The following is a 14599-nucleotide window of genomic DNA, read 5'->3' as shown; positions in this document are numbered from 1 at the left end:
GTATAGAAATATGGGACCGATTGAAATCTAAAGTCGTAGCTATTGAAACTTACAAACTTATTTTGTACCCACATGATACCTTTTATGTCCTATTTTTGAAAGCCTCATTTCTTTGTTAGAACTTGATTTGAAAGGATATGTTTTCAATTTTGGAAACCAATCTCTCCACCTTTCTAGAAATTTAATAAATATGTTATTAAATTTAAACTCATTTATTTTATTTTTCCTAATTTTATAATTTTGAAGGTTTACAAAAGATTATTAAATTTAGATTTATTAAAGATTATAAACTTTAACAAGATGACTTTTGACTTAATATTAAAATAGGTTTTGAATAAACAATGAAATTATGTTACACTTTTTTTTTTTTGTAAGATGTAACTTTTAAAAATTTATTATTTATATAGTAAAGAATCAAACGAAAAAATCAATATCATACAAGTTATGAGGAAATTCCACAAATTTTGGGTTCATTTCATCTAATCATGTCCCCTTTTTCCATACTTTTATGAAATTTGCATTGAAGATCGACTTTAAATTCCCATCCTTTGCAAGGCTGAGAAACCAAGGCACAGCGGTAGGCAATTCAGAAAATTTTGATATGAGGAGTAACGGAAATTCTCAGGCAATTACCAAAAAAGGAATTTTCTCAGGCATTATGCATAAATTACAGCCTCATAAACATAGGGTACACCATGGTGGACTCGATATCCTAACTCAGCGTTTAGAGCAACATAATTGAAGAATTGAAGAAATAATTGCATTAAGATACAGGATATGCCCTACAAATTAATTACACAAAGGAACCCAAATTATTCACATATATATTAACAAAGCCTCATCAAACTTTCACCAAATCCAAAACTACAATCGTTTCAGCTTCTCATGGGCTTGCCATAATCACATCGAGAGAAAATCAAGTGTCACTCCAGTTATCATCGTCTTCTCCATCATCACTTCCAACAGCCTGACAAATTTTCAGTTGGAAAACTGATCGGTGGAGCACATAACAAGAGAATGGGAAAGAGAAAATGGAAAACATAAAGAAAGAGCACATGTAGATAACCTGGCGGATTGCATTTGCCTTTTCCAGAATTGCCGTGACTGAGACATTAGTAGCGGGTGCTGGCATAACCGTCAGCCTTGGAGTCGCTGTGCGTCGCAGGCTAAACGACTGGGATAACATAATGTAGGTAAAAACACATGTGAGCGACCAAAAATGAACTTTCTCATCATCATCACTACTATAAAGGTACAGGCTCTACCTCAAAATACAACCAGTACTGTTGGATACTTATGATTGGGAGGACAAACTTACAGATGGTGAAAGTATAAAGCTTTATCTTGGGCAGGAGGATCTTATTCACTCAAGATCAGTTCTGCTGGAATTTTATATCTAAACTATTGGTCTCCCTTTTTTAGGCAAAACGGCACAAACTTCTCTGTGAAATTTTGACAGTTATGCACAATGTGGTATTACTGGAGGAGACATACAGTTGGTGAACAATCTCAATATCATGAATGCAGTAAATTCATATTGAGACCACAAAGCAACTAATTTGCTTACACCTGAAGTCAATCCATGCAAGGCAGAAAAAAATGGGGAGGATATTGTCAAGAGAATTTGAGCCAGATTGACAAAGAAGAGATGTGCTTCACATAAAACTTTTGTGTGACTTGCATATCATTGAACTTAAAAAGGGGAAATTACTTCAACACAGCAAGACAATCAATTGCTTTTCATGCAGATGAAACTAAGGAGAGCTAAATTGGATGACTCTGACATATCCATAAAATATCTCTGAAAACACAGGTGACTATGGTCCTTGGAAAAGGTTCTGAACTGAGTAACTAAATCTAAAAAACACAGATGATACTAGTGAGCAAACACCTGAAAGCTCATCTCATCACTACGACTCCATTGTGGAGAAAGATTCATGACGTCAACCCTAAACCAGTAATGACAAAGCAATAATTATGATGAAGATATTATGGAAGCTTATAGTTTCTCCTGTACCACTGCCTTCTAAATTAGTTTTAGGTGAAAAAAATAAGCTGTTTGTGTGGCTTCATCCTCACCAAATTACCATAAGAGGTGAAATGATTTCCTCCACTGTAATTTCAAAATTGTATACAAAAGAAAAAGGTCTTGGTGCATGACTCCTAATGCTGAAAAATTAAAAGGCTTATGCTTGTCAACAATATATTTTAGAACAATTATCCCATGGTAGTTGAGGCCATCATGTGCATTGCATGTACACCACTTTAGGTTATAAATTACAAAGACCCCATCTTCAAGTAACACCTATTTAATCCATTCACACAATCAAATACACATTGATTTGCCAATGAAATCTGAAAACAAGTTGATTGTTCTAATAATGCTTGATTAAAGTATACTAAGCTCTAATCAACATACAAGCAATGGAAGAGTAGTGAATTGGAGAGGAAAATAAATCCAGGCAGGCAATCTCATACATTTTGATGTGGGTAAATGACAGATATTTATACAATTCTGCTTTAAATAAAAATGAAGTGTCTTTTTATCAATGGTGGGCCACTAGTGTAAGGTTTTCTTTAATTATTTTATACATAATGCATATTGATTTTATAGAAATTAGAAATTTGTAAAATTTCCCTTTGAATATAAGTACTCCAATATTTTTTATTCACAGGGAACGACTATGAGATCTTCTTCATCATCATGCCATGTGGTATAAATATAGATTTAGATATCAGTCTAACAACATAACAGGAAGTAGCAGAGAATCATGAATACAACCCATGGAAGATGTCTCAATAGAAGGGGAAAAGTTGAGCCACAGACATGCAGCTAACTTCAAGAAATTTAAAAATCACAGCTTCCTCCTCGTAACTTGTAAGGATGCCCACATTTTTAAGTTAAAATACTTTTCAAATCATTTATGGGCACATGTAACCTTTAAATACTTTTCAAATCATATATGGGCACATGTAACCTTTTTTATTTTAAACAAGCCCCATAAATACTGCTGCCTCATGTTCACTAGGATTACAGAAAGCTAGTAAATAAAAAGAAGATGGATACTCACTTTTGTTCTGATTTGCTCAAGGAAATCTTCCCTTTCATCCATCTTCTTGCCATTTGCAGCCTCATTCACTTCTTTCTGCCCATTTGACTTCTGCCTGTCCTGCTTCTGCAACCAAAGGATTCATTCTCAGCAACTAGGCAGTTCCCATTTCACACTGTGTTCCATCTGATGAGTGAAAAACAGAGAAAGAAAACTACCTCAATCACATTGCTTTTTGGTTTACATGCATTGGCCTCCACATTTTGTTGTTGCCTAGCTAGGACTGGTTCACTGTGCTGGGAATCCGTAGATTCCAAGAGCTTCAGATCAAACAAATGATCTAAAGCTTCTGATATGACATATTGTTTTTCTTCTGCCATATCTGAGTCAGGTTTCAAAGCTCGCCATTGAAGTGGCGGCAGAGGTGGTGGCGGTGGCATAGACTCCTTAGGATATTGTACTTCCAGCAAAACTCTTGGATCAGAATCATCTTTTATTTCTTGTTTAAGTAAAGGATTCACAGCATCAAAACTTGGAAGATCAAGTAAAAGACCAGACTGAGAAGGTTCCACACCATTTGCAATGTGTCCAGAGTCTGCACGAATGGTTCCATGGGCTACTCCCTCAAGCTCCTGAGAACTTGAAACAGATTCTGTTGATGAGATCCTGCATAAGGCATCATATAGCTCGTGATCCTTGTTTATCAGAGTTTCACTACATTCCCACTGCTCAGAGTTTGACTCAGAGTGATGGCTAAGACAATCATCAGACATACAAGGAGATGACCGACAGAACGTGTCATCATCAGAGTCGAAATCAATGTCATGCAAAGGAGTAGCAGGATCTGGAACCAATTGAAATGAAGGAAACATATCTCTGATGCTTTCATTACAGTGACTACCATCAGGAAATTTAAGTTTCAATTTGGAAGTCTCGAAGCCATTTATGGGGTGGAAAGATATTTTCATCTGTTCAAGGGGTGGTGAAGAAGAAAGTGAATTTATTGGAGATTCACGGCCAAACTGCTTTTTGAAGTCAGTCTCAGGATAAGTTTGATATGAAACACTTTGGTGCCCACTTGTCTCCTCAAATGCACTACTTTTTGCAGAGCTAGCTGGTTCAGATTTTTCATCCTGGACAAGGGATACATTTCTTCGAAATCCATTTATGAGTAATGTGTGACCAAGTCCAAACCCTCTAGATGAGTTTTCATTGTTCTCTTTATTGGTTTCAATAGATCCAGTTTCATCTGGGACAACTGGCAGTTCAGTTCTAGGTGTCACAGGACCAGCAACATTCAAACCCTGCTCATGGGCATGACCAAACCTAGCACTCTGATGAGAATCACTAAGTTTTTCAGGTTTGGTATCTAAACCAGCCGATGAAAATCCCCAAGATTTCCTCTTTATGGAGACACCATCTTCTTGATCACCAGGGCGTGATGTAGAGCATTTAGAAGCCAGATCCTTTTCAATACATACAGAGTTCTCAACCGACCTATCAAGTTTCCCTGATCGTGGATCACCAGTCTGCATAACAGAGCAAGTTGAAGGACGAGAATCCGGATTTACAGCATTTGACACACTGAAGTCTGGAGGTTTTGAGGGCTCAAGACCTAACAGGCCACCATTTGTCCAAAACTTAACCGAATGAACACTGGAAACATCAGCAGAAGATTCTTGAGACTCACAAAAACTGCTTCTGACCTTATCGTCTGTTGGCCCCTGAGAATTAGAAATTGGGGATGTGGAGGATGACAGATTGCTAATGACAGACTCCCTTTTTGAACCATCAAGAAAATCAGCACTTGCCTCAATGACTGGTGAGCTCTCAGAAGGAGGAGATTTGCCAGCTATTAGTGTTGGCTGTTCATGGACCAAACACACTGAAGGAACTGAATTGGGTGAATTCAAGGACATGCCTTGGTTTGAGGAACTGTGGGATGCGGTGCAAGATTCAAGATCAGATGGATGATGTTCTGACCCAAGCGTCTTATTATCTCTATCTTCTGTTCCTTCATTATTAAAGTGGGAGGAGTATTGCTCCACTTCTCGTTTCGTTTGGCAATCAAAATCATTTTCAGATTCTGAATCAATGGTGTTAAGCGCGTCCATGTAATTATCTGTTTCACTTTCTATTTCATCAATCTGGTTCCCTCCCGAGATTGATTTAGGAGAATTTTCATCAACAAGCAGTATGTCCATTTCGTCAACATTTCTAATGCTAACAGGGTCATCAACAAGTAGTATGTCCATTTCGTCAACATTTCTAATGCTAACAGGGGCCCTCTCCTGTGTTTCAAGGTTACAGATTGTTGGGAGCATCTCTGAAGCCTCATCCCCATCAGACTCCTGACCCTTAGGCTCCACTATTTCTGTCTTTTCATCCCAGGTAACACAAGATGAACTACAGCCAGTTTGCTTCTGTGGTGAATTGTGTGGAAAACCATTTTCTAGAAGTTTGGTCTGTCCATCTGGTGAGGCTGAATCAAAGGTATCGTGAATCTGCATCTTCAAACCAGAGGATGATCCCTTAGGTTGCTGTTCTTCAGGTTGAATGGGGAGCTTAGATGGAAAACACATTCTATATAGCCTGACCCAGTTCTTGAATCAAAAGAATTTGAATGGTCTCCGAGATCAGATTTCAATGCCATGTCAACTGTGGAGACAGTTCGAGAGGGAGAAGTTTGCCCACGAACATTTGCAGAAGTATATTGCACTCTGCATATTCAAATTCATATCACATGTAATTGCTTCAAACTGAAAATGTTACCAGTGTATAAGTCAAACTACTAAAATTTAAGAAGTCTCCAGGAAAACATTATCACCAACCAGTTTCTACACCAATACATTACATGTTATGAATAAAGTACCTGCCACTGCGATTCGAAATTGATGCACTGCGAGATAATTCTCCATTCCTCTGCAATGATCTTTTCTTCTGCCCATTTATACATGTTCCATCATTAAGGCAAAATTTCAATTAGCAACAGCACTGAGGTGATAATTGAGTTTGCCAAATGCTATATTTATATAGTGTGGAATAATATATAAATAATAGAAAACATAAATTAAACCAATTATTTTGAGAATTTATGCCATAGTTATGTCTGCATACCAATAAAGAATTAAAACAGTGTGGTTGGGCTTTTCATCACGCAGGCAAGTACCTTTATTTTGCGAGCCTTATCTCTTTGGGCCTTTTCAGCATTTGCTTCATCAGAGCCAACTGAGGCTCTCCTAAAGAAGGTTGGATCTGAATATCGCTTTAAGCAGGATCCCAGGCCACCAGTATCAAATCTGAAAGCAAAGCAGAAGGTTAAGCATCCAACAGGTCAGGAAGATGGGAATTTAAACTGCAATCATTAACCATACTTGTCCAGCAAGTGCAAACGTGGAGGATCACGACATTCTTCATAGGAATCCATGATAAATCGTGGCAAGTCATGGTAGATGAAATGATTTTGTTCATTTGGAATACTGGCATGCCAGTTGGAACCTGCAAAGCCACTGCTTTCTATAAAGGATCTGAATTGTTTCTAAGATCAAAGCAGAGCTATGGGAAACATGAGAAAGAAAAACATTGTGAAACAACTTCGGCATTGACATCCATGCTGTATTATTACAATCATCACTTGAAACCAATCCATGTATTGGCACCATGACACGCTTATCACATGCAAAAATGAATCTATTAAGTTGTTGATAATTTTAAAGATTCAAACTTTACACTAACAGATCCTAATGAATCAGCCAAGTGATCACACACATGGACCAAATGTGATAACTTGCAGGTAGATGGATTGGCACCATCACACATCATCATTCCAATAGGACTGCGAGATGCCATAAACAAAGAAATTTGTCCCAACAGACCTGAATCAGCTTCTCCAATTTATTTATTACAGATCACATGTATTCAGTTTATTTGTTCAGTTTATTTGTCCACCAGATTGGGCAGTACACTTAAACTAAACACACACCAAAATATATACTCACATACATATGGTTACTCACTCTTGAATCAATTTCAACCTTATGGTATTATAAATATGGCTGCTCTCACACTAAGCTTTGGCTACTTGGGTCAGAACATTCATCCCAGTCCAGTTGGTGGTAGAATAAATGCAGAAAGATTATCAAGAACCAATAAGTTTTAGCAAATGTCTAGAGTGGATCCTTATGAATTAGAAAAATCATAAAATAACTTGAGGATCAGTGCAGGGTAGATTACTCTGAATTAGAAAAGGTTGCAGGAGAGAAAAGGTCACTGATCTGAATCCACTCAAATTTTGATAATGAGTTCAAGCTCAGATGAGTTTGAGTCCATAAGTAAATTAAAAATAAGCATGGAAAAGATACCAAGTTCTTGGTTGATCAAGAAAATTTTCTGCAGTTAGCTGGGCTCCAATTTGTATCAATTTCACACAAGCTGGAGTAATGTTTATTCATTTAAAGGTGTTCATAAACATGTTTAGAAATATTAGAAACATTAGAGTAAAGCACAGGTACCAGAGCCGTACCAGCAGTGTAAGCAAAATGTATGTGGCTTCTTTGGGCCAGTATGGACTTCTCAAGTAGAGGGAGTGCAGCTTCAATTTGTTGTACACGAACCAACAATTTATGACTTCTAGAAGCTGTAGTTGTCACTTGCTCCTGTAAGCCATGAAAAACCTCTGCAGCAAATCTACATCATTTCAAAAATATCGTCTCAGTGATGAAATTGTATAAGCATTAATCTGTATAGAAATGACAGGGAAAGACGAGCCCCATAATAGTTATTTTATCACATACAAATTCCTAATACCCTAAAAAGTTGATACTACACTATGGCAATAATTCTTCATAGGGAAGACAATGAAATTTTCCTCCATTTGATGAGTTCAATACAAAGTCATCTCACTGTATTTGTGTTGAACAACCAATTTTTCTAAAAACTTAACTTGTAGGATTTGGGCCCATAATATATATCATGCACTCCAACTAACTGTATTTGAACCATGAACCTAAGCATGATTATCCACAAAGATATATAGCTGACTGCTAGAACAAACCACTAAAAGTTCACTTTTTTACATGTAAAGGGAGAAAAATTTCAGCTGAGAATCAAATATCCAAATTTCACCTTGTTATGCTTAAGGACTTAACCATCTCATCTAAAAACCAATTGGCTTTTAGATGAGATAGTTAAGTCCTTGGTCCTAACAAGTGGTATCAAAGCTAGGTTATGAGTTTGAGTTACAGGAGCTCCAAATTGGGGAAGAGATTATCAGACATGCAACAATGTTGCTCCACAGTTGGAAAATGACTCCAGGATGGGTGTGTAAGGCTAGAGATGGTTGGGTCCCACCATAAGCCTTGAGATGAGTAAAAGTCTTAGGAGAGAGGTGTTGTGGGATTGTCAAGCCCCACTGTAGCCTCTGGATAGTTAAGCCCCAATATGATTGTGTGCATATGATGTCAAACCATATAAAGAGGATTAACTTGATCTCATTAATAGCTAATTGATTTTCAGTTGAGATGACTAAATCCTTTGGTCCTAACTTCATAACTGAACATATGGGACAAAAAAAAATAATTCTAGGAAAACCAAATTCAAGTTCTAGGAGGAAAGTCATGCTTTCCATTTAGAACAGTAATGCCTATAAGCATGATATGGTATAGCACATGTATGTGGCAAACATTCACTGAGCTGCATTTGGCCATCCATTAAGCACTATAAACAACAATCTGCCACTGAAAAAAGAAAAAAAAGAAAGAAAGAAAATCAACCAAGCCCCACCTGCAAATTAGCCGGTTTACACATTTATGCAGCCTTGCAGATTAGCCAAAAATATCCACAAACAAGGAACCTTTCTAATGGGGTGCATGCATGTGTTTGCCTTTGATTGTACCATTTACTCATTTTTAATTGAAACATAAAAAGAAATAAAGAAAGAAAGAAAAGAAGATGATGCAATACAACCCCTTGATCGATCCTTTTATATGGTATACCAAATTATACAAAGTAGGACACAGAAGATGGTGTATCGTGGATTTCAAATAATGCAAAATACCTAATTCCAGGACACCTGTTAATCATAGTAGAGGCAAACAAAAAGGTTGGTGAGGGCAATAAAATAGAAAAATGTTTTGGCCCTCTCATCCTAAGCTATCCAAGTATGGGTACACTTGACAAGTATGGATGTAACTAAGTTCCAATATTCTGTCATAAGGCAATTCTATGTTCAAAGGAAATCTAAAAATTCATCAATTAAGGACAACCTGGTCAAAAAACCATTGCCCCCTCCTGTTCCCACCCATCATGACACCACCATAAATCTGAAATACTTCATCACCACAAAAGCCACCACCTCTACCATTCTTTAAACACAAAGACCATATTTTTCATCTTTATCAAATAGCACCAATTACCAAAAAAAGCCATGCCATACAACCAGCACACTACTGTTGATGTATTACCAATACCTGCCATCACTACATCATCCATTTCTACACCATGACAATGCCACAACACTATAACATAACCAGAAGCATAGCACTGCCACCTAGCTGACCCACTTCCAATTTCCACACCACCATCACCTTTTGATACCATGAAGAAGCTAATTTCCATTGCCAACTTCTCAGTTCATCCATGAAACTTTAAAATACTCTCAAGCCAAAGCACTGGTAAACTAATCAAATCCAAGTAGCAACAAATGCAAGCACGGGGTTATTTTTAAGCACTCATATGTACTAAGGCAAGCTTGATTAACCCTCTCAAAGTACTAAGTTTGAGTTCTTATCATACCATGGTACAAGAAACCCACTACCAATAATCCATCAAAACCTCAATGTCACCAGATTAGGATCAAGCAGACACACTTCCATAACCAAGTTCTAACACTCTGCATATCTAGTAGCCCAAGTTGTGCCACCTTTAGAGCCAAATTTTCCATCGCCTTTGGTTGTCTCTAAATTTCCTATGTTGCTTGCCCTTCATATGAAAATTTATATAACTTTTCTTCTTTTCTAAAGAGGGATGGAAGTTGACATTCCAATTTTCTTTTATTCAATCAAATCTTGGATTTATATGACAAGCCCAATTTTAAGTTATGTTATGATTTCTATACTGTTGCACTCTTTATGCGCTTTTATTAATACAATCTCTTACTTGTCAAAAAAAAAAAAAAGTTATGTTATGATTTCTTCTTGAATACTAATTTTTTTAAAGTCGGAATTCTAGTTCCTCCAAGTAGTTGTTGACTTGAACTCCTTCAAATAGTTACAAACCTTTCCACTTCTAACCTTAGGAAAGAGTGAAAGAGTGAAAGAGAAAACATCTTTGGATTAAAAAGGGAGAAGTTTAATAAATACTAGTAGAAATAGAAGTTGTCATATTAAATAAAATGGTCCTCCACAAGGCAAAAACTGGTCCTCAAAGAGTGTTTTGCCACCGAAATGAATGGATGTTTGAGAAAATTTGCAGCTGTTAAAAGCCCAGGCACAATGATGCATCAACAACACAATTGACAACATCAAGATCTTAGGCCAAAATTTATAATGGATCAAAATTCATATAATGATTCATTGTTAAAAGAAAAAAATTTCAGCTGTACTTTTAAACTTAGGAGATAGACCATGCACAAGCCTCATACAACTCATTATTGGTGACAAAAGTCAACATAAGCTGATGCATCATGATATGCAAAAAATGTTTAAAGAGATTTTAAAAAGGAAAAAATGCAAATAAATTAGAAAATGTACAAAAAAGACAAAGTCACATCATATAATATGATCAAACATCACCAAATCCACTAAGAACCTTTTATAAGCTGCCACAAATATAATTTTAATATTATATTTTAGAAACAAGCCCAAAGCCCCATAGCTAGTATAAAATACACAACATTCTGGTTTACTCTCTGAAGAGTCTTTCATCATGATCACTAACAACTATACTAAGGTCCCAAATAGAAAACAAGCAGCAAACAAAATAGCATCTTAGATGGTGAAAACAGATGACCAATCCTAAAATAGACAAGCAAAAGTATTGAAATTCAGCTAATGACTTGAAAATAGAGGAACTCATATTCATCACAGTCAATAGTCAGTAAGAAATCTTGAAAGTCATAGTCAGTAAAACTTATAATTTTTTTAATTAAAAACAGAAATTCATTGTATGAATTAGAATGTTCAGAAAAAGATGAGTTGTCCTTCAAATACATCATAGAGTCTGAACAAACGAAGAGAGTAAAACTACAACCAAAAACTCGAATCCAGGACAAAACAACAGCCAAAATGGAAAACTGGAGAAACTGAAGCTACAACTCAAGGAGGCAAAGGATCCTCTGCAAAGAAATCTAACTGTGTTCCTATGCACTTAATTTCGAGTGCCTATTTTAAATGTAAGACACCCAAATTAGTATTTATATTATTTTTCATAGAGTTTCAGAAACATGTACGAAGAAGTTTAAATTTTAGGCTTATGTTGGGCCTTCTTTGATGTCTGGTATGGTTGAAAAGGCCAAAAAGTTACATGCAAAAATCACAAATAAAATTTGTAGCATCAATAGCAATTGCCTCAATGCATCCTTCATATAATTTATGACCATGTTATAGTATCTTGGACATGTAAACCGTAGAGCATCCACTATATAGTCTACATATCCAAGATCCTATAACATAGTCATCAACCAGCAATTACAATCACCACTTAATGTTGCTTTATGGCATCAATTTGAAGACGATAGTAATACCACATATCAAGCTTAGTAGCCACTTAATTTTGCTTTTTGACGTTAAGATGAAGATTATAATTATACAACATGTTAAGTTAAGTTGCCACGTAATCTTGCTTTATGACATCAAGTTGAAGATGATAGTTAAAGCACATATTAAGTTTAGTGGTTTGATTGGAGAGAAAACTGAGGATGAAGGATAAAAAATAATAATGATATTTTAAATCTTATGCTTTATGCTGTTTTTGTATCCAAATAATGAAATCCCACTTCTTCCAAGCCTAATACTCGTTCTTAGCCTGGTTAATCCGATGCTTCTATTGTCCCATAACCCAAATTAGGAAAATTCTGAAATTCCAAATTCAAATTTCTTTTCGCCTCCTGCATTTTCTTCACTAACAAACAGAGTTCTCTACATAAAAGGGGGTAGGGACTCATGAAAAGACCATTTGCCTGAAGGATTCCACATACTATAAGACCTGTTTGTTTAGCACTTTAAAAACACTTTTCTTGCTTTTAAGAGCTAGAATAACAGCAAATTCCAATTTCAAGAGCAAGAAAGGCATTTCCAAAATTCTAGTCATAATTGCTTTCGTTTTTCCCCTTCTTGTTTTATTTACTTCCCTCCTTGTCACAAACTCAAGCAAATTCACGCATCGCCTTCAATGAACTCAACACTCAGAACAAAAAATCACTAAACCACACAAGAAAGGAAAGGGAAAGGGAAAAAGAGGGGGAAAAAAACAACATTCTAGGAGTACCTTTCCAGCTTCCAAAAGAAGAAATAACACAAGCTTCCCTTCTCAAATCAAGAAAATTACTCTTCTAAAACACATCCATAACTCTTCAAAACTAAAAATCAATATTCGAGAAGTACATTTCCAGCTTCCAGAAGCAAAAGCCACAACATTAAAAACAAAACGATTTTTTTGCTTCTCAAATCAAGAAAACCACTTCCAAAACACAAACCAAAAACACATCCAAAAATCAAGCAAAAAGAAAAAGAAAAACATACTCGGCGAGATCGCCTAGCTGACGCAAGATCCCAACAAGACCGGCGACAGCAACGCCGTCAAGAACGGCCTTCGGATCTTCTCTATTCGCATCGCCGTACAGCTCATGCAATCCCAATCCGTACTCGTTTCTAACCTCAACCCTCACCAACGGCATCTCTCCTCCTCCACTTTCTCTCTCTAAATTGCTGAAAGCATAACCACGGTTTTATGGAGGAATAAATTAAAGGAATGAATGAATGAATGGAAAATAAATGAAAGGGGTGGTGATGGTACTGAATTAGAGAGAGAAAGTGGGTGGTTGGATGGGAGCAGTTTAACTGCAATGAGAGAGTAGCAGGGGAGTATAGCTACTGCCTCCTGGCCCCCTCTCCAATCTGGTATTATACGGATGAGCCCTGGAAGAAGACATTGCCAACTCTGCAAGGCATCCTTCCACCCATCATCATTATTCATTCTCACTGGGATGAACGGCCCTTAAAGTACTCTTTTGTCCTCGGTCTTCTCTCATAATGACTTGCGTGCCCATGGATTACAGTATGAAATGACGGATATAACCTTTTCACACTATAGTTAATGCTGTCATATCCCTTTCATTTTACACGGATACCCGAAAGACAGGTGTCATTTTCCCTGAATAGAAGGTACGTGGTTCCCACGCCTTTCTAATGTCTTATTTTTTTGGCAAAATAAAACAGACTTCAATATTGTTATTAGCAATAAAATAATAAGCTCATAGCCATAGGGATTGCTTTCTTCCTAATTCATGCCACCTCAGATTTCCAAACAAGCTTATTTGTTAATTAAGTTAATTAACGTCTTATTTTTAGCTATTATTCTGTTTTGGCATCATTAGAATCATTAAATTTCATGAAGATAAAATAGTAAATTAAGTATTAATCAGTTGGTTTCTTTGTTTTTATGTCATATCTATTTTCATTAAATTGCTACCCTCTAACCTTATTAAAAAAGGTTTTTAGAATTTACCATAAGATTAGTTACCTATCCACTTAATTAAATTAAGTCACTTTATTTCAATTAATTCCCATAGTGTCTTTCTCATATTTGTAATGCAAAATTTTCCTCTCTAGTGGCATGCTTGTTATATGATGTCAAAGTTGCGTATCCCAAAGAATCAAGGAATTGTTTGGTCATGGTTTTTAAAAAGATATTAAAAATGGTTTTTAAAAATAGCTTTTTAAAAATTATTATCTAATTTTTATAGAGTAAAATTCTATTTAAAAATCTAAAATATTTTTAATATTTTAAAAATAAATTTTATATATAATGTTTTATTTTAATCATTTTATGTGTTTGTATAATTATTTCTTAAAATAACTTTTAAAAAATAATTAAAAGTTATTCCGGTGATATTTTATATTTTTAAAAACAAAAAATAAAAATTGATTTTTAATTATCAAATGTGTTTTTTTTATATTTTTGTTTGAGATAATAGAAAATTATTATAAAAAATAGTTTTTAAACATGTCCTGAAATTATTTGATTAATTAAATATGAAGAAATCAAGATTTTCATGTTTGATTCATTAAAAATCCATGTTTTTTCCAAATTTTCATTCTTTACGTAAAAGCGAAAAGGGGAAAAAAAATTAAAACCTTTTATTTTCCTTATATCACAAACATATGGCTGCATTAAGCTCTTAGCCCACACAAAGTACACATGTCTAGAAAATGAAAAAATAAAAATAATAATGCCGACAGGCATGATTGGAAGAAATATGGAAAATATAATGTCAATTTATTCATTCAGATCTAAGAAGAGAGATATTTTAATAAGATTTATAAAGATTATAT

General features: G+C 35.5%; 1 protein-coding gene across 1 annotated transcript; it reads right to left on the bottom strand.

Moving 5' to 3' along the window:
- Nucleotides 1-629: 629 nt before the first annotated feature.
- Nucleotides 630-13198, bottom strand: LOC117923555 (protein SCAR3). The gene is given in 10 exon segments (XM_034841897.1): nucleotides 630-967; nucleotides 1067-1174; nucleotides 3072-3176; nucleotides 3269-5595; nucleotides 5598-5770; nucleotides 5923-5990; nucleotides 6220-6349; nucleotides 6425-6548; nucleotides 7573-7736; nucleotides 12788-13198. Coding segments are annotated over 10 exon segments (3405 nt in total). The 5' UTR covers nucleotides 12943-13198; the 3' UTR covers nucleotides 630-916.
- Between the last annotated feature and the right edge of the window lie 1401 nt (nucleotides 13199-14599).

The sequence above is a fragment of the Vitis riparia genome, chromosome 10 (genome assembly GCF_004353265.1).
Source record: "Vitis riparia cultivar Riparia Gloire de Montpellier isolate 1030 chromosome 10, EGFV_Vit.rip_1.0, whole genome shotgun sequence".
NCBI classification, from domain to species: domain Eukaryota; kingdom Viridiplantae; phylum Streptophyta; class Magnoliopsida; order Vitales; family Vitaceae; genus Vitis; species Vitis riparia.
Note: the sequence above shows the minus strand (reverse complement) of the source record. Positions and strands in the feature narration are given on the sequence as shown.